Source organism: Pezoporus flaviventris, unplaced genomic scaffold (genome assembly GCF_033815535.1).
Source record: "Pezoporus flaviventris isolate CSIRO_AGI_PZ_B2104156 unplaced genomic scaffold, CSIRO_AGI_Pfla_v1 ptg000001l, whole genome shotgun sequence".
In the NCBI taxonomy this organism is placed as follows: Eukaryota; Metazoa; Chordata; class Aves; order Psittaciformes; family Psittacidae; genus Pezoporus; species Pezoporus flaviventris.
The window spans coordinates 22,623,127-22,647,397 of NW_026892549.1; the positions used below are offsets into that span (position 1 = coordinate 22,623,127).

The window sequence follows — 24,271 nt, forward strand, 5'->3', positions numbered from 1 at the left end:
GAATGCATGTAGGTTAATCTGTGTAACATTGTCATTCTTAATTAACAAACAAATAAGAATTTTCATCTGATCATTTAGTTTTGTTTAAATGAAAACTAACCAATATCAGTGATTTTTTTTCCTTTTTTTTTTGTCTTGTAGTCCTTGCAGTAGAGCTAAATTCACTGTATTAAAAAAGGACTGCTGTATTCACTTATATATCCCGTCTGTCTCTTCAGTACTTTCAATGTACTGAACAAGCAAATATCTAATTTTAGACAGGAAGAAGTACAAGATTAGGGTCCAGCAGGGCTCATTTCTATACCTTAATCACGTACTTTCTAATTATTTTTTCTGTTTACTTTTTCAGCACATGTAAGGAGCCTGAATATCTGAGTTTGTCCATATCATAATAATTAGATAGAACTAATAGTTCTATCCAGTAATTGTTTTTTTTTAATCAATTAGCCTTGGTGAATATTTTTAAACCCACCTATTTCCAATACTCTTTGACATAATAGAAAAGAAATCCTCACCATTTTAGGACTCCTTTACTTGAGACAGTCTTATAGTGGCTTATCCATGATACGTGTTGACAATCTCAGTCCTGGTGGAGTTTGTGTGCAGTGATTAAACATTGTGTCTTTACAATAAACTCCATACTTTACCTCCACATTCTCAGAATTGAAATTTTTCCTTGCTAATGTTCTCCAGTTGTTTTTTTTGTTGCTAATTTAAATGAGCTTAGACCTCAGAGTCGACAAATTCTGACTCTTCAAATTCCTTCCCTCTTTTCTTAAATAAAGGAGTGCTGAAGGCACTTATTATAAGCCTTCTTTTACATTTGCACCTCAAAACGACTGTATTTGTTAAGAAAAACAGGCATAAAACAAAAGGTCTGTGTCCTGTATGCTTGGTCCTTAACTGTGTTTTTATTCTGTGCAATGAGTGTAAGTCTGTTCAACTGAGATCTCTGCTTCAGTGATGTGAGTGATAAGACTGCCCCCCCGCGCATTCTTGGAGTGAATCTTGGGATACTTCAGACTGGTCTGAGTTAGGATTCCTGTACTCTCCTCCTTTCTACTCCTGTTGGCAGAATCTGACATGTTCTCTCACCATATTGCTAGCATGGCTGCATAGTAAAACAGTTCAGGAAGTTGATGGCTTTACTTGCCATTTATACTGTTTTGTTCTGCTATGTAACCTTTGGGTGCTGTTTGACATTTTGCCTCCTCCAGGGTAGATTGACTACATAGTGCCTTTACTGTTAACCCACAAAAAGAAAATAATGGGTTTTATTGGTGTTGCCTTACTGAACCAGCTCACACTGTGACTGCATACTTGCTAAATCTGATGCATGGTAAATTTCATCTCAGTTTACCTTTTAAGAATAAACTTGCTACCTGGGGTGGCAGCAGGCAAATATATATTACTGAGTCAGGTGCTGGAGAAGACACAGCTTTGGGTTCCCCTCATACATTTCCACAATTCAATGTATGGCCTAAAAAATGAGGGCATATAAAGCATGCTAACTGTTTCACTGCTCACTCTGTCACAGGATTGGAAGGAAAAAAATTATCTTGTGATAACACTTTTTTTTTTTTTACAATAAATTCCATAATTTAAGCAGTTCAGACTTGGAGAATGCTTATGCATCTTCAAATTGTAGGCACATTTTTCTCAACCAGTGATGCCAAAAAGAATTTTAAAAGTCATAGCCTTAACACTTCAGGGCAACTTTTGGTACTAAAGTAATGTTTGGTATTTTTCTGGATTTCAGACTCTTTGTACAAATTCCCCAGACTGCCTGGCATGCATCTAACTTAATAAAAAATATATCTATTTAAAGCATATTTTAAACTTCTATAACCATATTCTGTTAGAAAATTTCTTTTTTAGTGTATAAGAGAAGCAAAATTTCTCTTTTAGTGTATAAGAGCAGCATAGGCAACAAAGAGACTTCAGAACACAAGGTTATCCAGTGATCAAAGTAGAAGTATTTATGTAATCTCTTAATACCATACCAAATAATGTGATTGTGCACTTGATAGTATTACTGCATAATTATTAATTACAAGTAAGCTCATATTAGAGGTTCTGCAATGGAAAGCAACATGAAGGTAATTTACTGCATGTATTTCGGCACTATCCCAAAGAAAACTGAAGGGGCTAATTTAAGTATACTCTTACCTTTTAAAATCCACGCTTGCGCTTTCTGTTAGGATGCCCAACCACTGTTCGAAACTGTTGTCTTTGCAGTACTGGAGCCTCCATGCTGTTTCCCAGTGTTTGGCTGCATTAAATAGATACAAGACCAAACTCTTTATATATAATTTTCATTTGAACTACAGAAAAGTGATACTGCTGTACTAAGAAGATACATAGTACTAGAGTCCTTCAGTCTTTGCTAAAAGTGATGGTCTCAGATCCGGAATCCTTTGCTGAAGAAGTGGTTTTGTGGAAAAAATAAAAAATCCGTGTTGTTTCCATTATATAATAAAAGCTTCTATATCGCCTCAGACAGACTCCGTCTGTCAGGGAGTGTCAGCTCAGAACATAACAATTTCTCATCAGAGGAAAAAAATTGCCCCCATAAGCAGCTGGGAGCAAAAAGCGCATCTTATTTTACGTCATACTACTGCACTGGTATCAGAAGAGGGGCCGCGGCTGTAACAGCACTTGACGCTGTGGAAATAACGACAGGTAGGGCTGAGATCTACCCTGTTATGCGCAGACGTAACCGCCACGGGCCTCAGGGCACCCTCGCGCTCCCTCACGGCGCGGGCCCCACCCCTGCGGCAACGGCTCGGGGAGCCGCACGCCACTTCGCGCCTTCAACCCCGCTTGCCGCCCCGGCGAAGAACCGCCCTCCAGTCAACCTCCCCATTGGCTGCGCTTGCTCGTCCCCCGCCGGTGGCCGAGCTGGGAAGGGCGAGGGGAGGGGCTTTCCCAGAGGCGGGCGGGGGAATGCGTCTGTACTGCGCCTGCGCCCTGGCGGTGTGTGTGTGGGGGTGTTGGGGGGTGGTGTTGTGCAGGCGTGGGGTTTGGGGGTCCTACGTTTACCTTCCTGTTCGCGTTGCGTCGGGGCTGGGCTGCGGAGCTGAGGCGGGAAGAGCCGTGCGTGGCTGAGGACCAGGTCATGGCAGAGAGGTAACAGCCGAGTGGCACCGCACGAGCGCGGGAGGTTTGAAATGTAAAGCGTGGCGCGCGGGACGTGCCTGGCTGCCTTCTCTGCCGCGCCGGGGGCGGGAGGGAGTTCTCAGGGTCGCCGGGGCGGCACGGGCTTCATTTGCGAAGAGGTCAGGAATGCCCGGAGTAGTCGGTGAGAGGAGCCCGCTGCTCTCAGAGCTCCGGCAGACGGGTCTGTGTCGGGAGACTGGCTGCCCTGGCCTCTCTGAGATGTTGGCTATTGGCCAGAGGGGAGCTGAACCTTGAATACCAGTTTTCTAGTTAACTTTAGGTTAAGGGGAGAAAAACTTAGCTGGCTCTGTTTGAGGTACTTGGATGTCTGTGGAAATTCACGTGTGCTTTACAGTGTTCAGGGAGATAAAAGCTTTCTTGCAAGAGCTGGGTTTGCAGTAGGGTCATAATTGATCTATAAATGAATATGGATATATGGGCACCAAAAGGAAGCACTAGCTGCAGTAAATAGCAACTTTATGTCTCCTTCCTTGTGTTTTTTTGTGCCCAAATGCTTGGTTTTCATTCCTCTCATTGAAGAGACAATGTGATGCTTTACTGTTTAGAACTAAAAAGCCACACTAAATATATATGAAAATTGCAGAGGGTTAAAGTTGAGTTTATGCTTGAAGCTTTCCCATTTCTTGTGTATGGGTTGCCTGTTTTCAAATCATGTTATGTCGTTGTAATGAATTGTTAATTCAGTTTTCAGAAGAAAGCAACCAACCTCCCTGACACAATACTGAAGTATGGGTTGAACAACAGATACTGTGTGTTGGAAGTCAGCATACTACAGAGAAATGGAAGTGATGCTGAGAAGCACTTGACAATTACGGCATCTCAGTCTCTGCAAGATACAGAACTGTGCATTCTTAGGAACGGCTGGTAATCCATACAGGAATATAAATGTCTGAAAAGAAGATGAAATATTGGGTTATTAAGTCAATTTTCTTTGTGTTAGCTTTGAGATGAGTCCTAAAAGTGATATGAAATCTTGAAGTAACTTTTATTTAATGCACTATTGCCAGTATATTAGTGTAATAGATACTCACCTTGAGAAAACTGATGTCATGTAACTTGTGTTGAGTGCGTATTGCTACCTTGAAGTTTTAATGTGTCTTTGTACTAAAAAACAAGACAATAAACATGAAGTAGGCTATTTAAGTGTTGCCTTGCAACAATTAAAGTATTCTGCTAAATGATGTACCCTTATCATGTGTATAAAGGTACAAAGCTATGCTTGTAAAACATGAGGTTTTATACAGTCTGTTAAAATAGTCTTAGCTTGAGCTCTCCTGCAGAAGTTTTTTCAAGCAAGGATAGGATTTTAATTTAGGTGTTTGTGTAGTGATTGCATGGTGTGTTAGAAAAGACTAGCTTAGTTTTCTGAAACACATAGGTGTGCATATGTTACTTAGCAACATAAAGATACTGAAATGGCTCTATACATAGATCTGGAATGACCTGAAGTCAACAGGATTTCCATGCATTCCGGTTTTCCTGATGTATGATCCAGTATTCAGAATGACTGAGGTTTTGTCAGTAAAAATTCCTTTATTCGCTTTCAGACTTGATTTAGGTCAACTTCTTAAAAAAGAATTGCAGTAATCTTCTGTTTCAAAGTATGTTGAATCCGCTCTAATAGCGCATAATTTCTAATACATTGTGTCCATAGCTTGCAAATGATTGTTCAAATGTGTTACATTATAGGGAGTCTGTTCCAGTTGTTCCAGGAGACATAATTCATTTAGAAGGCAAGTGTAGCTCTGGTACCTGGGTCATCGATGAACAGTCTGGATACCTGGTTCTTTACCCAGATTTGCTGCTTTCTGGTACTACAATATCAAATAGTATTCGATGTATGAGAAGAGCAGTGCTGAGTGAAAGGTTTAGGGTAAGTGTTAATTCTAAAGCATCAAGTGTATTAATGGGTTACTGTTCCATTGAGACTGGTGGTTTAGTCCAGTGTTAAATTGACCAAGATACTGTATTGCAAAATGTTATTAATAGCTTTTCTTAATGTTTGCAGTGCAATAACTTGGAATGGAAACTGTGTGTCTTTCATTGAACTTCTTGTTTTTCGAGAATTGAAATAATTCTATTTTCTTAATACAGCTAATGGAACAAAAAAAAAAAGTCTTCCCACTTAAAATTCTGGCAACTGTTTGATAATTTCTTGCCACATTTTGAATGGATGTGAATCCCTTGTGAGTGATCTACCTCTTATTAACCACATGAATACATAGCCATGCTTGGCCAAGTTAGAAGCATCTGAAAAAATCAGCCAATTCATTAAGAATTAGTGTGGCTGATTCGGTAATCTGAATCCAGCGGCTAGAACTTGGAAACAGGAGAAGTTTCTTGTAATATCAGCACTGATATGTGGCAGAGAAGCCACAGCTGCCAGTTTCAGCTGAGGAAAACTTCCAGATGTGGTAGGGGTATAAATCCAAATGGGCCAGGAATCTTAATGGAGAGTACGTGGGCTGGCTGGGAGCCTGTGACTAAAACAAGAAGATTAAAGCACGGGAGAAGACTGTGAAATGGTGTCAGCCCTTCATTAGAGGAGTAATAGGAACAAACTAATCATTTGGAAGGGACAATGCAGAAAGTCCTGACTCTGGGATAACGCCATCCACCAGTTGTGAATGCAACCCACAAGTGCCAGGTCTGTAAAAGATACCAGTAAGTACTTAAACCACAGTGATCAGATTTCCGGTTGTTTGGTGGTGGCTTGTGCAGAGGTCATAACTGATTACTACTTTCAATTCGTATGAGTCTACAGAGCCCAATCCTTGTGATGCTTGCATGGGTTTCTGAGCCATTTTGATGATATTTGGAATAATTCTGTGCGAGTTGCTAACACACAGGAAACTGCTGCATACAAAAAGGTAGTATCTGTAAGATTGTAAAAGGATTTGCATTAGAAAATACTAATATTAATACAACCCACAGGCAAAACTTACTCAAAACAGATTTTAATGTATGTTTCTCACCTGTCAGTCACATAGTGATTGTATCCTAACATTATTAGGGTTCGGACAAAAATGAAAGATAAAGAGGGGAAGACCCATTTCAAACTGTCTGTTTTCACAGTCAGATTTGAACAGGTATTAGTGAAGTGAAAGCCCTAATTGTCTTAGAATTAAATAAGTGCAGTTCATTGTGCAGCAAATAAAACCAAGAAATTTTATAGATAATTTGGCACTAAGTGGGCGTGAATCTTCACATATATACATGTGTTATGTAACATCTGTTGCAGGGCTCAGAGTGTGGTTCGCGCCAAACACTTGTTGGTACAATTCTTCATGAAATTTTCCAGCAATCAGTAACAAATAACTTGGCACAAGAAAAAGTAGAAGAACTTGCAAATAAAATTGTGTATGGACAGAAGTATCTCAAAGAAATGTAAGTAGCATTGCAAGTGACTTTTATGTTTGGAAGACAGGGTAGAAGCACTTGAACTCGCAGACTTATCTTAGAACCTTGTTAGCAGACATATCTTAGAACCTTAGTTTTAATTTAAAAACCATAGTGCTAATATTCTGAGAATGTTCTACCAAATGAACTTGCTTAATGAAACTTCGGTATTTCTTAGTGAGAGCAGTCCACCTTGGCCTCCAATCAGGAGACTTGGAGACACACCATACATAATGGCGTTGGCTCCTTTGAGAACTCACGCAGAGCTAGTCTCGAGGAGAAAAGACAGCGTAGAAAGAATCGCGCCCCACCTATACCACCCAAGGAAACCTTTTGCTGTGCTTTTTGCAGCTGGATTTGCCTATCTCACATTGGCCTTTTTAGTCATCAGTGCGCTTGTAGTAAGCGTGGGTAAAGCCCTTCTCAAATCTTCGCTGGCGAAGTCAAGCCATGATGATGATGATGGATGTTCTGTAGTGTAATTTGCCTTCTCTGCTGAGCAACTTCTACAGATCTGAACTATGCTTCTGGAGTAACTGTATGTGTGGCATGTTTTTTCAGGCCAAGCAGGTTGGAGTGTTTGTGCCTGTAACATTAAATTTCCAGGCATCTTCCAAAGTTGAGTTAAATGTGATAACTGATTTTGATCCTCAGGAGATTAACTTTAAACTTGTGACTGACCAAGCACTGAGTGTCTGATATTTTCATGTTCTTTGTCAGATTACTTAATGGCTCAGTTGTTAGAGGACCTTTATCCTGTTTTCTCTGCAAAGATGGTAGAAATGTGGACTTGATTAAAATGTAATTTATGTAAAAAAAAATATATATATATATATACATATTGTTAGGAATTGTATATTGGGCAATGTCAGTATCTGTTAGCCCCAGATGAGCTTGAAGTTAAAATTAATTAAAATATTTATTACACTAGCTCTGTTATGAAGGTAGGTATTTTGAATTGTGACTTCTGAGATGACTTAAAGCCCTTTGTATCACTCTGTGTCTCTGGAACTGATGACTTGCAGTTACTCTTTTTGTGTCTAGGCTATTCTATTAATTGTTAGGATTGAAAAGTAAGTTACATACGTTTGCTGGCTGTGCTCATTTGCACTTATATAAACATTTTTGTGCAAAACTCACTGGTATTTCCCTGTTGCTGTAGAAAAATGACATTATATCCACTGAATTGTAGAATGCCAGCAATGAATTATCTAATGCCACTCGATTAGGTTCAGTTTAATGCGACTTATGCTTTCATGTGTATTCCTAACTGTAGCAACTGGAGATGATCATGATTCCTTTCCATTTAAAATTTAAGATGGTTTAAGGCCTGTCAAAATGTATGTGAAGAAGTAGCACATCAATATTCCGGCAAAAACCAAATGGCTGTCTTTCAATTTTTATTTTTTTAATGGTTTCAATTTTACATAAAGCATAGGATTAGCCATTTTAAAATGCATGAGTCCGGTACCCCTTCTTACAGTCTAGCTTTCATTTCATCACATCTTCTGTGCTGATGCTTTCATTGAGTTACACCTGACATTTTGAAGGCTACATCAGATATGAATACGCGTTCTGTCTTTTATGGTGGCTGTTCAGTTATTGAACCTTAATGAATCTGCCATTATCTACAATTTATAGATGTTTATTAAAACTTGATAGTTATTTCCATTAATCTTGTTGCTATTTCATGAAAAATCTTGTTTGTACCAGCAGCAAATCTAATACTTCTGCCTTGTTATGTGTATGGCTTTATTTTTTAGGTATCATTTAAATCTGAGACAAACGGAAATAATGAGGGAAGTGGAAGAGTATTTGCCATCATTTTTTAAATGGGCAGAAGACTTTTTGCACAATCCAGCTAACCAAAATAAAATGCAACTAAAACTGTAAGAAAACAGAATTAAAAGTTAAGACTATTCTACATTGTGTATCTTGTTTGGTTCACCTTTCATATTTGGATCAACACTTTTCATGCAGATGTGTTTGCATATGGAGCTAATTTATGGCCTTACTGCCAAAATGGCTAATCTTGAGCACTGCAGGTTTAACTGCCAATATGAGCACTAGGAAAGATGTTAAACATTTTGTCAGTTCAGGGTGAACTGATATAAAAATCATACTGGTCTTAAAATCTTTGTAAACTAGGTAGTACAAAGTAGAAATTTTAGTAATTAGAAAAGCAAGCATATTTGGTCTACTGTATTAGAAGTTACAGGCCAGGCTGAATGGGGCTTTGAGCAGCCTGGCCTAGTGGAATGCATCCTTCCCCATGGCAGGGAACTAGATGGTCTTTAAGGTCTCTTCCAACCCAAATCATAGTAGACTATGATTCTATTATTACTGTAGGCATGTGCAAGACTACAAATCAAAATGTGAAATTATTTATTAATAAAAGGTAATTCTTCACTAGGGTAACATTTTATCAGTGAAATGTTTATTTTACCAACTGCTGCTAAGCTCTTGTCTATGACTTCCTGATGTTAATAGCCATGTGTGAAAGTTTTGCTGAGATGGCAGATCTGAATAAAATCTGTATATATATAAAATCAGTGTATATCCTTAAATTTTAAGCACGAAGTATTTTAGAGTGTGGTTATTCAGAAGAGACCAAAACCTATTAAAACCAGTTAATGTGCAGTTTAAAGTAGCTTTCTGATATGATGGCTCCCCTGTAAGGGGAAGAGAGTTTGAGTGAGACTCAATGCACTTTAGATAGAAAGTTAGTGGCTAAAGAGTACCTATATTGCAAAGCCATAAATATTAAATTACATTTTAATATTTCAATAGTAAGAAATAAAGAAAACTTAACTTCCAACTTCAATTTCTTCCTAGGTCCAATGGTGAAAAAATAGAAGATTTCTCTTGTAAGATAGAGATTGTAGATATCTTGGATATTGAAGAGAATATATGGTCTCCCAGGTTTGGATTGAAGGGAAAGATTGATGTTACAGCCAGAGTGAAAATCCATCGCCAGCCTGGAGTACAGTCTAGGGTAATGCCATTAGAGCTCAAGTCTGGCAAGGAATCTAATTCCATAGAGCACAGAAGTCAGGTACAACAGCTGATCTATTTTTGTCTTATGAATATGAAACATTTTGTATGTGGTATCATCTAGATTTATGGATGGCTGATCCTAGTGTGCCCGAAGCTGCTGATACGAAATGAACCAAGCAGTGAGAAGTATATATGTTTACCACTTTCAAATGCATTTGTAGGTTGTTGCTTGTTTGGGGCTTTTTTTAATCTTGGTGTATCTGTTCTTCAGTCTCTTCTTACTGTATGCAAGTATTAGGTTCAGGCAGACTGCTTGAGGAATTAGTGTTATACATCTTTCTGGTTAACTGGCCTGATCTAGAGGTAGTAGCCTTACGTACAAGCTTCTCTTAAGGAAGATGCCTTTTAATTGAAATCCTTGGCTAGGTGCTTACTACTTACAGCTTCTAGATTAGTTGTCATGATAGTGGCTGCTTAACCATACTAATAATGGAAAAATTAAGTACACTGTATAAAGTATTTTGGTTTTAATACATTGTAATAAGTTTTATACATAATGTTTGCAGGTTATTCTGTATACTTTATTGAATTCAGAACGGAGAGTAGATCCCGAAGCTGGATTTCTTCTTTATCTTAAAACTGGTACTATGTACCCTGTTTCTGGAGCTCGCATGGACCGAAGAGGTAAGGTTGTTCCGTTTCCCCACAGATCTTAATTATCTTAATTAAAATGAAACATTTTAGTAATAGTTATAAGGTTTACTCTTATGAACATATCTGTACTTAGGGATCTGTTGCTTGTTACAATGTTACTAATTCCAGTAAGTTTATGCTAAGAACTTAATTGTTCTATTAGTATGCCACTAAGACTTTGCTATATGTTTCTTAGCTGACTAGAAAGTTGATAGCTAGTTACCTTTGCGTTAGTATTACAGACAAACCCAAAACCATACCCTTCAGCTTAGTCTGTTTTTTAATTCTTTGACAGAATTAATGAAGTTAAGAAACCATGTGGCCTTCTACTTAATGCACAGTACACATGAATCTGCCATGGGAAGACAAAATTCACAGCTTGCTGCTTTGCCTCCTGTAGTAGATGACAGTCAAGCCTGTAAATATTGCTCCCAAGTACACAATTGCGTTCTATATGGCAGGTAAAAAGACAAAAGTTTTGACTCGTGTTTTTAAATAAGCTTGAATAATTGTAGATTTTGATACTGTGGTTTCATTTTTGTGGTTGACAGCCTCTTATTTCTTTGAGGACTCTTGCACTCCAAAAGAATGCTCCACAGACCCCACTGCAACTTTTACAGTGCAGGTCCCTACTCTCGCACACACTCAGTGTATTTGCTCAGGTACACTTTCTGCAAGGCAAAGTCTGAGATAAGCCTCAACAAAATACTCGATGATAATAACTGATGTCTGTTGCATCTAAGTAAATAATGATTTTAAAAGGTATATTCTTTCAGCTCTTTGAAATAGCAGTCTTTTAAGGCTGAATTATGGCTGGACAGCAGCACTTTCACTTTGACTCTGTAGGAGACTGCTTTTCTATAGGGTATTACACAAGTACTGATACTGTTGTGGTTTACTCAGGACAAGTGCATTGATATTACTCTGCTTAAGTGTTGCATCTCCTGTTGAAGAGAAGTAATGAGCAAATACTTGATAAATTTTCACATAAAGTTATTGAATTGTTTTAAAAACAATTAGTTTTTACTCATATGCTGCACAAAAAAACAGAACCAAAATTGTATATTGAAGAGATCAAATGTGATATGTTAGAACAGGAGAGATTTTGGGATAATCCTGTGTAAATATAATGCATGCTTGTTTTTCAACTTGTAGGGGTGAAAGTGTAGGTTGAAGGAGCTAGATTAATGGCCATACATGGTAGGTTTTTGTAAACTAGTTTTTGTGAAATATTACTTCTAACATTCAGTTGTTACAGCAAGAGGATTATTGCTAACTGGGTAGCTGTTCATTTTTGCAACAACTTTTTTTTCGTTGCATTTTGTATCTCTGATTAGATATAATGTCTATTGATACTTAGTTTTGAGATAAATTGAATTAAAGTCTGCTTGTGTATTAACTATTAAATCCACTTTCCTTAGCTAAATCTCAATGTAGTATTCATATGTTACAAAAAAGGAATAAAAGATCAACTAGCTGAATGTATACAGTGTTATCTTTGAAATGTCTTTAACTGTTCTTTGGTTAACTTATTGTTCTCCATAATTCAAAATCATAGGATGATGTAAAGTGAACAATCTCATGTTACTAACATGAATAAAGGATATAGATTATCACTGAAATAAAGTTGAATCTATCTGGTGTATTATGGTATATATTTAGATCAGCATTACTTACATATAGACTTACAAGCAAAAAAAGATACAAGTTGATTCTTTCCTGTGTTTGTCTCTACTCCTAGAGCTGTAGAACAGAAGATGGCCAGTGTGTCTTTTCCTCCTGCTATGGTACCCATTATTGAAAGAGAGACCCAGCACCTGAAACCCTCCCACTTAGAGTATTTCAGCCTGTGGTACCTAATGTTAACCTTGGAACTACAAAGTGGAGAGGGTAAAAAGGGATATAAAAATATATGGATGATGCCGTCTTTGGAAAGGTAAGATGTAAACTCTAACTCGGTACAAATAATATTCCCTTCAGTAACAGGAAATGAAGCATTGTAACTCATCTTCTCGCTACAAGGAATACGAGATGTTTTCTAGTGTAGAATAGTGCTTGTAGAAATAGTCACCTGTGCTACTTGTGCACCTGTGCACAGGTAGAGTTTTTGTGAGATTTATTGGTTTTGTATTTGTTCTATTTTTTTATTTATTTTTTTTTTAAGTGACACATAGGAAGCAGCAAACGGCAGCCTCAGTCTTCAGAAGCCTAGCTCATTGTGCCCTTTTCCTGAGGGCAAACAGTGATGCATTTTGGACTGTACTCCTAGGTGTGGCTGTGAATGTGGGTAAAAGCATACTAAAGGCTCTTTCTTGTTGGCTGAAGTAGCATATTGTTACGCATTACCTAGTCCAGCAGCTGGAAAAATGTAATTGGCAGTTTGTAGGCCCATTTCAAGGCCTCTGTAAAAGTGAAATGTAGCTGAGTTGTTTTAGGTGAAACAAGCAACTCCATAAGCAAATATGGAACATTTTAGTGAAGTGGATCTGTACGTTTTGCTATTTGCTTTTTAACAGGAGATTATAGATAATTTTAGCCTAAATATTAGAGTCAGTTCTTGGAACAAGTATAAGGGTTGACTACTTAATCTTCCTGGTTCTTTGTGTGTGTGGTTTGTGTGTTTTTTTTTTTTTTTTTTCCGTTTGTTTGTTTGTTTTTGTTTTTGTTTTTTTTGTTGCTTTAGGGTTTTTTGTTTGTGAGGTGTTTTTGTCTTGTGTTTTTTTTGTTGGTGGTTTTTTGGTTTTGGGGTTTATTTTTGGGGAGGAGTGGCCATTGGGTTTGGTTGGTTATAGGTGATATGTTTTTTACCTTTTTTTTTTAATATTTCTCTCACTGAGAGTGTCTTAATATTAAAGCGTATTTATTTTTCCTTTATCTTCAGAGAGAAGACTGGAGATTGTGTTGGGAACATGATCAGAGTTGAAGAAGTACAGGAAATTTCTGAGGGAAAGTACCTGCATATCTTCCAACGTGGAGATGGTGCCATCCCTGGAACAAACCTATTGGTTGGTGATCGAGTGGTTGTGAGTGGAGAGGAAAATGGTTTACTTGGTTTGGCTACTGGCTATGTTAACGAAGTCAGTGTGACAAAGGTCTCCTGTTTATTGGACAGGTAATAGAATGCAAGGCGAAATATCTGTTTGAAGACACTATGATACTGCCTTCAGAAAGGGTGCTTCTGGGTGTTCTAAAAGCTCTGACATGTTCTGACTTCTCTGGCTGGGCTTGGGGAAGTACCCTTCAGAAATTTTCATACCGTGATTGAGAAGTTCAATACTTGGTCAGTGTATATGCCTATCTATTCAGCTATGTTGTTTGAATAAAAGCATGCTTGCAAATGCCCATTTACTTGTGACTCCAATGTGAGACTATATGGATACAGTGATTACTGTACTAATAGTAATTTTTGTTGTTTGGACTATATTGCCTTTAAATTGGGCTCCAATAGTGTTTTATTTAGGTCAGTTAAGTGTGTTTCTTCTAGTTAATTGCTTTACCCTAGGACCCCTGACAGATAACATTTAACTTAGTAACAAGTCTTTAATCATCAGCAGACTGCTTGTAAACAGAATTATTTTGTCCATGTTACTGTCATCCTTCAGGAATTTGTCAAAGCTCCCCAAGAACATCATATATAGGTTGGATCATGAAGAAGGCAATTTTGGCATAGGAGTCACTTTTGAAAACCTTTCTAAATTGATGAATGATTCCCCAGTCAGGTACGAGAAATCAAATTAATTTCACACTTACAATATTTTCAGGTGAAGTTTCTCAAATGATAACTTTTCTTGGTTGGGTTCTTTTATCCACAGTGAAAGGCTCCGCAACTTGATAATTGACTTCCACAAACCACGTTTTATTCAGCATTTGAGCTCTGTCCTTCCTCCAGAAGCAAAGGAAACTGTTGCAAATATTTTAAAAGGTACAAAGTGGCTTTCTCAAAAATCCTGTTAGGTAGTGCATCTCTACAGCCAAAACATTTATCATACTAAATATAAGGGTTTTTTCATACTTTTGGTTCCAGTGGTAGTTTTCTGCCTAAAAGTTAAAAACAAGTTTGTACCTTGCATGTTTTCTTTTGATTAAATAAGTCTTAAACTAGTTGGGACACCTGACCAGATATTTGTGTGCAACTTTATTTTACTTCTGTTGCTGCAGCTTGCAATTTCAAACAGTGCACTGTATAATTACCTCCCTAACCTTCACAAAAGGAAGGAACAGGGAAGGCTCTTGGGATAGAGGAAGCAGACTGAGAGTGGAATGAGATAAGCTTTGGTGTAAGCATTCACTTGCATAATCATTCTTGTTGACTTGTTGACTGTTCTGTAGTATGTGATACTTTGTGGTGCTTTTTAATGTCTTTTTTAAAAACAAAACTTACTTAGGTATGTGGCAATGTTTGGTATTCGGTGATAATATTGTGGTGTTCTCTGACAGAGTCTTCTGTGAAAGCAGAAATTTAACTGAATTCTCTTAGAGCAAACAGAACTTTTCATTAAAACTCAGTCTGAAGACTTGTTTTTTTACTTGAGCTTTGCCTAGCTCAAATAGCTGGAATGTACTGGTTATTTACATCAGGCTCGGGAAGCACAGCTCTGACATAATGCTGCTTCTAAACAGAATGATGCTATATGTGCAACTCATTTCCCTTTTCTCTGAGCTGTATGCTTGAGTGTGATAGTGGGTATGATAAAATATAAATGCCTGTACATGATATCATATGGAGGTGCGGAAAAAAAGGCACAAAAGGTCTAAGAATAAAAATATCTTCAGTGATATATTTCCAGTAGTACAGATGCTGTATTATGTGTTTTGTGTATTATGTTTAATATCATCACTTCATTAGAACATACAGACGCACTCTGCTCAATTTTTTTTCTTTAAGGGGTCTAGTGGAGGAGGAAACTAAAGTTTTGTTTTACTAACTTTAGCAATTATTGCAATGTTTATGAAGTATAGACATTTCATTTTGATTTTTCTTCTTAAAGGTCTAAATAAGCCTCAGAAACAGGCAATGAAAAAAGTGCTCCTTTCAAAAGACTACACACTTATTGTGGGTATGCCTGGAACAGGAAAAACTACTACAATATGCGCTCTAGTAAGATTGTGTACTTTGATGTTTAAATTTTTTTATGAGATGTAGAGGATAGCATTAGACAAATTGTGGCCAAAGCATACTGCCCAAAACTGTTGTGACTTAGTCTACTGGTATCTGCATAATTGCAAAGAAAATGCATTTCCTTCTACTTAAGAACTTATATTTAATATAACTAGAAATGTATTTTGTGGAGTAGGAATCTCTTGCTTGTGTAGGAATGTATGTGAGAGAGAGGAGATTGAAGTGTGATATTTAATCACTTCTGTGACACTTTAATATTAAAATTCTTTGGCCCCAAGTGTCCTCAAATCCTGAGTTACAGTTTGGAAAAGGGACTCCTTGGGGAATTCAGTATCTTGTTCACTGTAAATTTTATAAATCCATGGTGCTGCAGCTATGTACAGCCTGCTAGCCGTCTCTAGTTAGCGGTTCTCTTTCCCCAGGAATGGACTATAGGAGCATACTGGATTCAGACTGTGGGCTGAGCAAGTTTTTCTTGAAATTGCAGTGTCATCTCATTTCCAGTTGTCATCAACTCATGGGGAAAGAGGAGGTTGGGAAGCAAGCAGCTGCTGCTATCATTAGATCAGCCTGTTCTACTGAATCCGTTGTGGATAAATTGTCATGGAGAACAGTGCTTGTGGGAACTGGCTGCATGACTTGTTCTGACAGTGAGGATCTTTAGAGTGCAGTTCCTTTTCAGTGCTGTTTGAGTGTGTGTGGATTTTCTTAGCTCTCACTGTTTGTGACATGTATAGTAGGCCTGCTGTTTATGAGAACCATCAGATCTATTGCCCATATTGCTTTGACAATAGCTAACTGGCAGATCTGGTGATGAAAGACTGATATAAATGAAGTCATGCTGGTTATTCACTTCTTCTAAAACTTCATGTTTTTTACCTAGTCAAACATGGGATTGTTGATTCTTCTTTATGAACTAATACCTTTTCTACCTTTTCCTTCCCTTTGCCACTCGTTAGGTGAGAATTCTTTCTGCTTGTGGCTTCAGTGTTCTTCTGACTAGTTTTACACACACGGCTGTGGACAATATCCTGCTAAAGCTAGCCAAATTCAAAGTGGGTTTCCTGCGCTTGGGGCGAGCTCAGAAGGTTCATCCAGATATACGGAAATTTACGGAAGAAGAAATTTTCAGGTCCAAATCAATTAGATCTGTAGCAGATCTGGAAAAGGTCTACAACAGTCAGGTGAGAAGAGTTTTTGCGCTAGTCCTGACAATTGTTAAGGGATAACTACATTAATATTATGGTTGGTTGGATGCCACGGGGAAGGAACTCATCCCAAAGGTGTATCATTGCTATATGAAATCTGAGCTGAAAAAGATACTCCATCTCTTCAATTTCTTTATATCAGTAATGACCAATGTTAACTGTCTGAAAGTTGAAAATCATTGTTTACATCTACAAAAGGTAACTTAGCTTTGTTATAAGTTCCAAAGATTCCAGTGCCTTTATCTGAGATCTTGTGGGGGGTGGGGGTAGTGGACTGCTGCAACCTTCTCTAACATTATGCACCTGTTGCTGCTGTTCCTCTCTTTTTCTCCCGCTTGTGCTTGCTGGGCCATTAATACAATGAGCAGATGGGGAAGAGGAAGTGGTGTGTTGTGGAGCTGGCCTGGCTGAACACGAATTTTTGATTGAAAAATAAGTGCTGCCTGTCTGAATATCAATGCAAACTGTAACTGGAGCTGGGTAAACTGAATCAGTGGCAGCTTTCCATTAAATTTCTTGATAGAATGAAGCTTCGTGGTACTTGGAATAAATGCCAGCTTTGCAAAAGATGCCATTTACTTTTTTTGTTGATAGGCATTGCAGGGGAATGATTAAAGTCATAAGGGAAGTGACTTAATGTTTCATATTCTAGTCATTTTGTATTGCAGTGGAAGCACAGCAGTGTGAAGAACTGTGCTGCAGTTTTATCTTTGGGATTAAAACACCCCAACCAAACATGTAGTTTTCCACAGTAGTCATTTCAGCACACTCCATGGATTGTATATGCGTAGAACCTGATACACTAAACACATGGCAGGAACAAGTTATTTACTACAGTCTGCTATACGATGGTTTTGGTTTGTCCCTTGCAATCAATGCAAGCATATGAGACCAATAGGTAACTAACGTGTACTGGTCTGATTTTGAAGATTAATAATTTGATTTACATTTTAGTTTAGTGGGATTTTTTTTTTTCTTTTAATCTGGAAAATGTAGTACTAAAGGGTATAAGATGTATCTTATCCTTAAAATGTGTCTCAATTTTCAGGCAGTGGTAGCAACATCTTGCATGGGAGTAAATCACCCTATCTTTGTTCAGAGGCAGTTTGATTTCTGTATTGTTGATGAAGCTTCCCAGATAAGCCAGCTCATCTGTCTGGGCCCACTGTTCTGCTCCAAGAGGTTTGTGCTGGTAGGGGATCATCAGCAGCTGCCTCCACTTGTACTGAATGCAGAAGCAAAGTAAGAGAAAATGCTATTGGACAATTATTAATAACATGAATTTTTGGAAAGGTTTTGCTGTGTTTCAAGTGACACATCTTTTTTGGTTTTATTTTTTTGTTTTGTGATAGAGATCTTGGCATGAGTGAAAGCTTATTTAAAAGGCTGGAACAAAACCAAAATGCTGTTGTCCAATTGACTGTGCAATACAGAATGAATAGGTATTTTAAACTTTTATCTACTATATTGGGGTTTTAATGTTGTGGGATTGAAAATGCAAGATTTAATGCCTCTTCTTGTTTTTTTCAATCTTCAGCAAAATTATGTCACTGAGTAACATGTTAGTGTATGAAGGCAGACTGGAATGTGGCTCAGAGAAGGTGTCAAATGCCACTGTTAATTTGCCCAACCTAATAAAATTGAAACTGGACCTTGCAGATGCCTCAAAAACATGGTTGAAAAATGTGCTTGATCCAGGCACACCTGTGTGTTTTCTGAACACAGAGAAGGTAATGTTCTCTTTTCATTATGTTCTCCCTTCAAAATTGTGGTTTTGATGCAAGTTATCAATACAGTGAACGTGTAAAACATGTTCCAGCAGTACCTGTATTACAGTTGCATCTAAGAGCAGCATAAAAGTTTAATTTGGATATTTTAGACAAATTGAATGTGCCATAAAGTTACTTCTTATGTACAGAGTGTAGCACAAAGTGTGTGGCCATATTGGATGCCCTTGCAAGCATAGAATGACCTCATTTCCAGTGTCCATGGTGTCTAGGATGTGTACCAATGTCAGGAATAATTGCAGTTCTCCACTGAATTTCACAGATGTTGTATACACTGAAGTGTGAGGGAGGAGTAAGTTGCTTTAGGTGTGTCCTTTAATGGAGACTCAAATGTTTGCCAGGAAAATGAAACTCTATAGAGTAGTTAAGAATCGTGTAAAGAAACTGACTTCTAAATAAAATGAACAAGAGTTTAAGTGCATGTGGAAAAAGACAAATTAGTACATATTTTCAGTTTTTGGTCTGAAAAGAAACACAGTGTTTAATTAGTGACTTGGAGACATTTCTAAAAATGCCTAAACTAAACAGGGGGACCTTTTCTAGGAATGCCTCAATAGCTGCTGTTCCTTTCATAGAAAATCAGATAGTTGGTCCTTGGAAAGAGATTTATTCCAGCAGAGAACTGGCTGATACACTGTTCATCTATTAATCATACCAAAATTGGTAATCTGAAAGCTGGAGTTCCTGTTCCTCTTATTTTTTTTCTTTTTTTTTTCTTCCCTACAAAGCCCATTCTCAGTACGAGACAGCTGTTCTGTTTGTAGAACCAGCATGAAAGCTTCACTTTCCTAAACGCTCCTGGTTTTGTTAAGACATTAGGCTATAATGTCATGTTTTGAGAGGAAGCCCAAAAAGTCCATGTATTGTTGTAGTTGTATGGGTGGGGGAAGGAGGGAGCCACCCCCTTTCCTCCAAACACAATAATAAATAAAATCAGTGTTTATTTTGTTTTCTTTGAGCTGCTTTTTGTCCCTATCCCCTCCCCCTCCCATATTCTGTTATTCATAGTGTAACCAGGAAAAAATACCGAATGACACCAAGCAAGGTAGCTTAGATTTATTCTGCTTATTTTTCGGAATAAAGCCTCTATTTGTTTCTGATTATTAATGTGACATGTTTGCTACAGTGAGCAAATGTGTTTGTTGCTTTTCTATCCAATCCCGTGTCAGTCTGCCCATCCTCTGACAGTTTGGGTCAGAATGTTTGAAAATTATATCCTTGACTTATCAGTCTTCTGAGTAATTCTAGGCCAAAGTTGGTTTTGTTAGGTTTTTTTTTTGGTGTATTATGTGAATATACTATCATAAGCATTATCTGGCTTTTAGAACCTTTTTCCCCTAAAGTAGTTTTGTACTCTTTACTATGTCAATGCTGGTACGGATAGTAATGAACAGTTCATTAAAACTGCTTTTCTGCTTGAAGAAAAATTAGTCACATGCAGATTTTGAGGCTTATCAAGTGTGATGTTTTCAGAATAGTGAATTTAAAAACAAAACAAAACCCAAACAAGCAAACCCAAAACAACAAAAAAAACCCAACCCCCAAACTCCCAGAAAACAGCATAGCTGTAACAGTGTAGCTTAGCTCTTAATTCAGTTGTGATATGACAGGTCATTACAGTTGGACTGAGTGCATAATGGCAATGTAAAAAAGTTAACTTACAGGAAGTATTAAGCTATGTAGCTGTTGAAACACAAGCTATGGTGAAGCTGCTGTTTTGGAAAAGGCAATGGAATCTTCTAATATGAAGGAAAATACATTCTGCTTCTGTATCCAACATACTGCAAATTAACTATGTCATGTAAAAAACTTTGATGACATGTATAAGAATAGGATTCTTGCTGAAGTATGTAGTACCCTACTTAACACAATACAGAATATTTTTTTCGTATGTGGCTGGAATCCTAAAATAAATGTGGTGCAGTAGCCTACTATTAATATATATATGTGCTGCCTCAAAGACCTCTATTTAGAGTTGCAGCAGTGTTGCACATGGGTTTGTCAATCTCTATTAGATTATTTTTCTGTTCAAGTGCAGTGCTTTAGTGTGCTGGGTATTGAACATAGATTATACTTAGCGAGCTTCCCAGTCAGTTAAATTCCTGGATTTGTGAAGTTCTTGATGCATATTGTACAATGTCAGATTTTATATGTGGTGGCAAGGAGATGCCACTTACCTGGAATACTCTTACAAATATTAACAATATATTACTTTACCTATATGTTAAACATTATAGTGATTCCCAAACTCGGCCATTCAGATTATATTGGGGTGGATGTTTGGAGAAGTAAAACTAGTTGTAATAGGATTCTGAGAGTGTTTCTTTACATCAGGCTATACCACCTTCCACTTTAAGTGTCATAATAATTTGGAAGGAAAACTGAAGAAAGTAGCATCTAAGAAAGCAAAGTTGACCTATGTCACTAGTGTCAGAGGCAAGTAGTGGAACTGGTGAAGTAGTAAATGGCAGTAAATGGGAATGGTAGTAAATGGAATTTGGAGCCAAAAAGCAGTTTAGTGTATGCTCAGTTTTGGACTGTTTGTAAAGGGGTTTGTTGCTTGACCCCAGATGTTTAGCTGTGCCCCAGGTTACTAGAAGGACAATATCATGGACACATTTATTACTAATGATACTAGTTAAACTTTAGAGAAGGCAAGAGCTAAACAAAGAGAAAAAATTGTAAAACTGACACTGATATAACAAGAGTTTACATTATAAGCTTGTTCCTCATTGATACATGATGCAGGGATTCAGTACTACCATTTTGGATAGTTCTTCCTGTAGTTTTAAATGTAGGCTTTGAAACATTAAAAAAGAAAAAAACATCTGCCATTGGAATGGGAAAAATTCACTGTAAACATTCTTGAATGGAAAGCTTTAAAACAGAAGTCCTGTGTGAAATGTGGTTTGTTCTCTTACTGTGTCAGGCTGGGAAATGTTTGTTTTTTTTCAAATGATGTATATTGTATGAACTGTAAAGTCAAAAGATCAAGATTTGCAGTTTATTAAGGTCACTTGCTAATACTAGGAAGTCATTTAAGTAAATTGTTTCAACTTGTTTTGCAAATGTATTCTGAAGTTACTTTAAAGTATAGGCTATTATACTCTGTAAAATTTAGCATTTAGCTGTATTTTTTAATTAATACTGTTACTATAATCATGTATGATATGGCGATCAGAACATAGTATGTCACTGTAGATCAGCAAAAGTCATTATTTTCTGGTTTGTTTTTATAGGTTCCAGCACCAGAACATGCAGAAAAAGGTGGTGTAAGTAACATGACAGAAGCTAAACTAGTACTCTTCCTCACATCCTTATTTATTAAGGTATCTTTAACTTTATTACATTTTTCAGAGGGACAGCTTTATAATTAGTAATTTTTATGCTGCTGTAGTAATGGAGGCTATATGTATGTATATATGAATATATGAATATATACGTATGTATACGAATGTATGTATATATGAATACATACGTATGTATATGAATATATGTATATATGAATACATAAGTATGTATATATGAATACATACGTATGTATATGAATGTATGTATATATGAATACATACGTATGTTTATGAATGTATGTATATATGAATACATACGTATGTATATGAATGTACGTATATATGAATATATACGTATATAGATGAATGTATGTATATATGAATATATACGTATATATATGAATGTATGTAGATACAACATATGTAATGGTTTATTTGTTGAATTATAATCATAAGGATAAACTTAAGGTTAGCTACATGTCAATATAGTGAGGAGCTTGAGGTCTGCATTCTGTTCCCTGTGCCTTGCCCAGCTGGATTTTGGATGCAAGAAAAGCTGGATGCTATATTCTTTTAAGGGATGACTTTCTTGTGAGGTAGGGGTGAGAGATTCGCCTTTCTTCCTTATTTCATTCAGTCAACTTCAGGAGTAGTACAGACAAGGAATTTTGAATGTTCACCTCACCATTTGAGGAAGAAAGAAAAATTAGGATTTTGAGAATATCTTTGTGCTAGGTTAAGGCAAAGATTGGGAGCTTGCAATTACTAATCTTTTTTCAGTTAATACCAGTTATACCTAGAGTTCCATTGGTGATTGGGTGTAGATACAATATCTCACAGCTCTGTTTAAAGAGGAAAAATAATCCTCGAGAGTCTTGTGGCAGTAATCAGTATCCCAAGTTAACTGCAGTGACCGCTTTTTTTTTTGTTTGTTTTGCTTGTTTGGTTTTTTTTTTGGTTTTTTTTGGTGTTTTGTTTTGTTTGTTTTCCATTTCTTCTACTTTCAGGCTGGCTGCAACCCTTCAGACATTGGCATTATATCACCATACAGACATCAATTAAAAACAATCACTGATTTGATGGCAAAACTGAAGGAGAATAGAGTGGAAGTCAATACAGTAGACAAATATCAAGGAAGAGACAAAAGTATCATAATTGTATCTTTTGTTAGAAACAGCAATGAAGAAAATGTAAGTTGGTCATATTAATTTTCAGTCGATTTTAATAGATAACCCCCTAATTTTCATAATGCATCTACCTGCATTAAATTCTGAAATTTAAGAATAATAAAAACAATTCACATTTATTTAACAGCTTGGCACCCTCCTGAAGGACTGGCGACGTCTTAATGTTGCTATCACAAGAGCCAAGCACAAGCTAATCATGGTGGGCTGTGTTCCATCCTTGGCCTACTATCCACCTTTAGAGAAGCTACTCTGCCATTTGCAGTCTGAGGCAATGATATCCTTTTTCTCTGTGCTGTTTTGTGAAAGGGGATAGGTAAGATTGGCTTATCGAGATAAGGATGGGAAGGTCTTTGATTAGTTAGGTTATACTTTTAACACTTATTGGCAACACAGTCCAAAATGTGATAATTAAATATGCCAAAAATATACTTGAGATCAAGCTAATGAATGGATTTAGAACCTTCACTATCTTCAAAAGCAGAAGCAGTTCATGCTGATTTGCAAGTCAAATTGATATTTTCTAGTTTTGAGGCCTGAATTTTTACTGTTTAATGCTTTTGTGGGTGTTTTTGGTGATCTAGGCATCTAATGTCAGTGTGATTTGTTTTCTGCCTAAGTACCATGCATTTAAACACATCTGGTGAGAAAACTGTTCACGAGTAATGCTGCTAGAATGGAAAACGGTTTAACTTTCAGGTGACTTGCTTAATTCTTTCTTTCTCTGGCATTGTACTGAATTTGCTCTACGTACAGCTTTTTCCATGTCCTGTTTAAACAGGAAAGACCTTGTTAGCTGCATTCTTTGCAAACACCAACACATACTCAAACAGATTTTGTGGGTTTTTTGTGAAAGTGACGACATCAACGTGATTCCTTAACTTCCTACATCTTCAATCTTCCAGCAGGGGCTCATGAAAGTCTCCACATGTGTAATATTTTATGATTGTGAAGTTGAAGAGTTTTATAAGCATTTGTATATTTCCTTCTGGTGCTGCTTAATTTAAATGATTGCTTAGTGGAGTACAAGGGCTGATGTGCATTGTTTACTCTGAATGAAGCAAAACCAGAAACAAGATTCAGTTATTTTAAAGGTTTCTTTTTGGAAAAAGAACAACATACGTTTCTATGTTTAAGATGGTCGGTTTGGTACCGGTGTACTTCAGACAAATCAGAAATATGAAGTACTCTTCCTTCAGATACTGGATAGCTACTTTTATTTTCACTTTTATCTTGATAAACAGTTATAAGGGAATGAAGAAACTCTTGAGGAAGAGGGGGAACCAGGGCTGCATTGTGTCATAGTTTTCTGGGCTGAGTTTGGTTTTAAAGACTTAAAAATGTAGTCTACATACAGTAATTCCATTTCTTAGAATTCCTAAATAAGATACTGTGTTTTTGTGCTATTGGGGGG

At 37.1% G+C, this 24,271-nt stretch overlaps 2 protein-coding genes across 2 annotated transcripts in view; one reads left to right on the forward strand and one right to left on the reverse strand.

Moving 5' to 3' along the window:
- The window catches only part of TET1 (tet methylcytosine dioxygenase 1), a 95,308-nt gene extending 92,467 nt beyond the window's left edge, over positions 1-2,841 (reverse strand). The window contains exons 1-2 of the mRNA XM_061448071.1: positions 2,700-2,841; positions 2,170-2,272 (exon numbers count right to left, since the gene is read on the reverse strand). The gene's annotated coding sequence lies outside the window, so the exon portion shown is untranslated. The remainder of the gene's footprint in view (positions 1-2,169; positions 2,273-2,699) is intronic.
- A 238-nt stretch (positions 2,842-3,079) lies between these two features.
- On the forward strand, positions 3,080-24,271 carry DNA2 (DNA replication helicase/nuclease 2). The gene is made up of 21 exons (XM_061448246.1): positions 3,080-3,129; positions 3,865-4,044; positions 4,870-5,053; positions 6,422-6,567; positions 8,343-8,468; positions 9,415-9,634; positions 10,143-10,260; positions 10,565-10,730; positions 12,011-12,205; positions 13,151-13,381; positions 13,872-13,988; positions 14,082-14,191; positions 15,258-15,367; positions 16,348-16,572; positions 17,645-17,838; positions 17,949-18,038; positions 18,134-18,326; positions 21,623-21,712; positions 22,681-22,863; positions 22,988-23,134; positions 23,747-24,271. The coding sequence occupies exons 1-21, from the start codon at positions 3,119-3,121 to the stop codon at positions 23,801-23,803; spliced, it is 3,093 nt and encodes a 1,030-aa protein (XP_061304230.1). The 5' UTR covers positions 3,080-3,118; the 3' UTR covers positions 23,804-24,271.

What these genes read in the sequence shown, in the direction of transcription:
- DNA2 (XM_061448246.1), top strand. An exon ending in TGCATTCTTAGGAACGGCTG is followed by an intron (nt 4,045 to 4,869) that starts GTAATCCATACA and finishes GTTACATTATAG; the next exon opens with GGAGTCTGTTCCAGTTGTTC. An exon ending in AAAAGGTCTACAACAGTCAG is followed by an intron (nt 16,573 to 17,644) that starts GTGAGAAGAGTT and finishes CTCAATTTTCAG; the next exon opens with GCAGTGGTAGCAACATCTTG.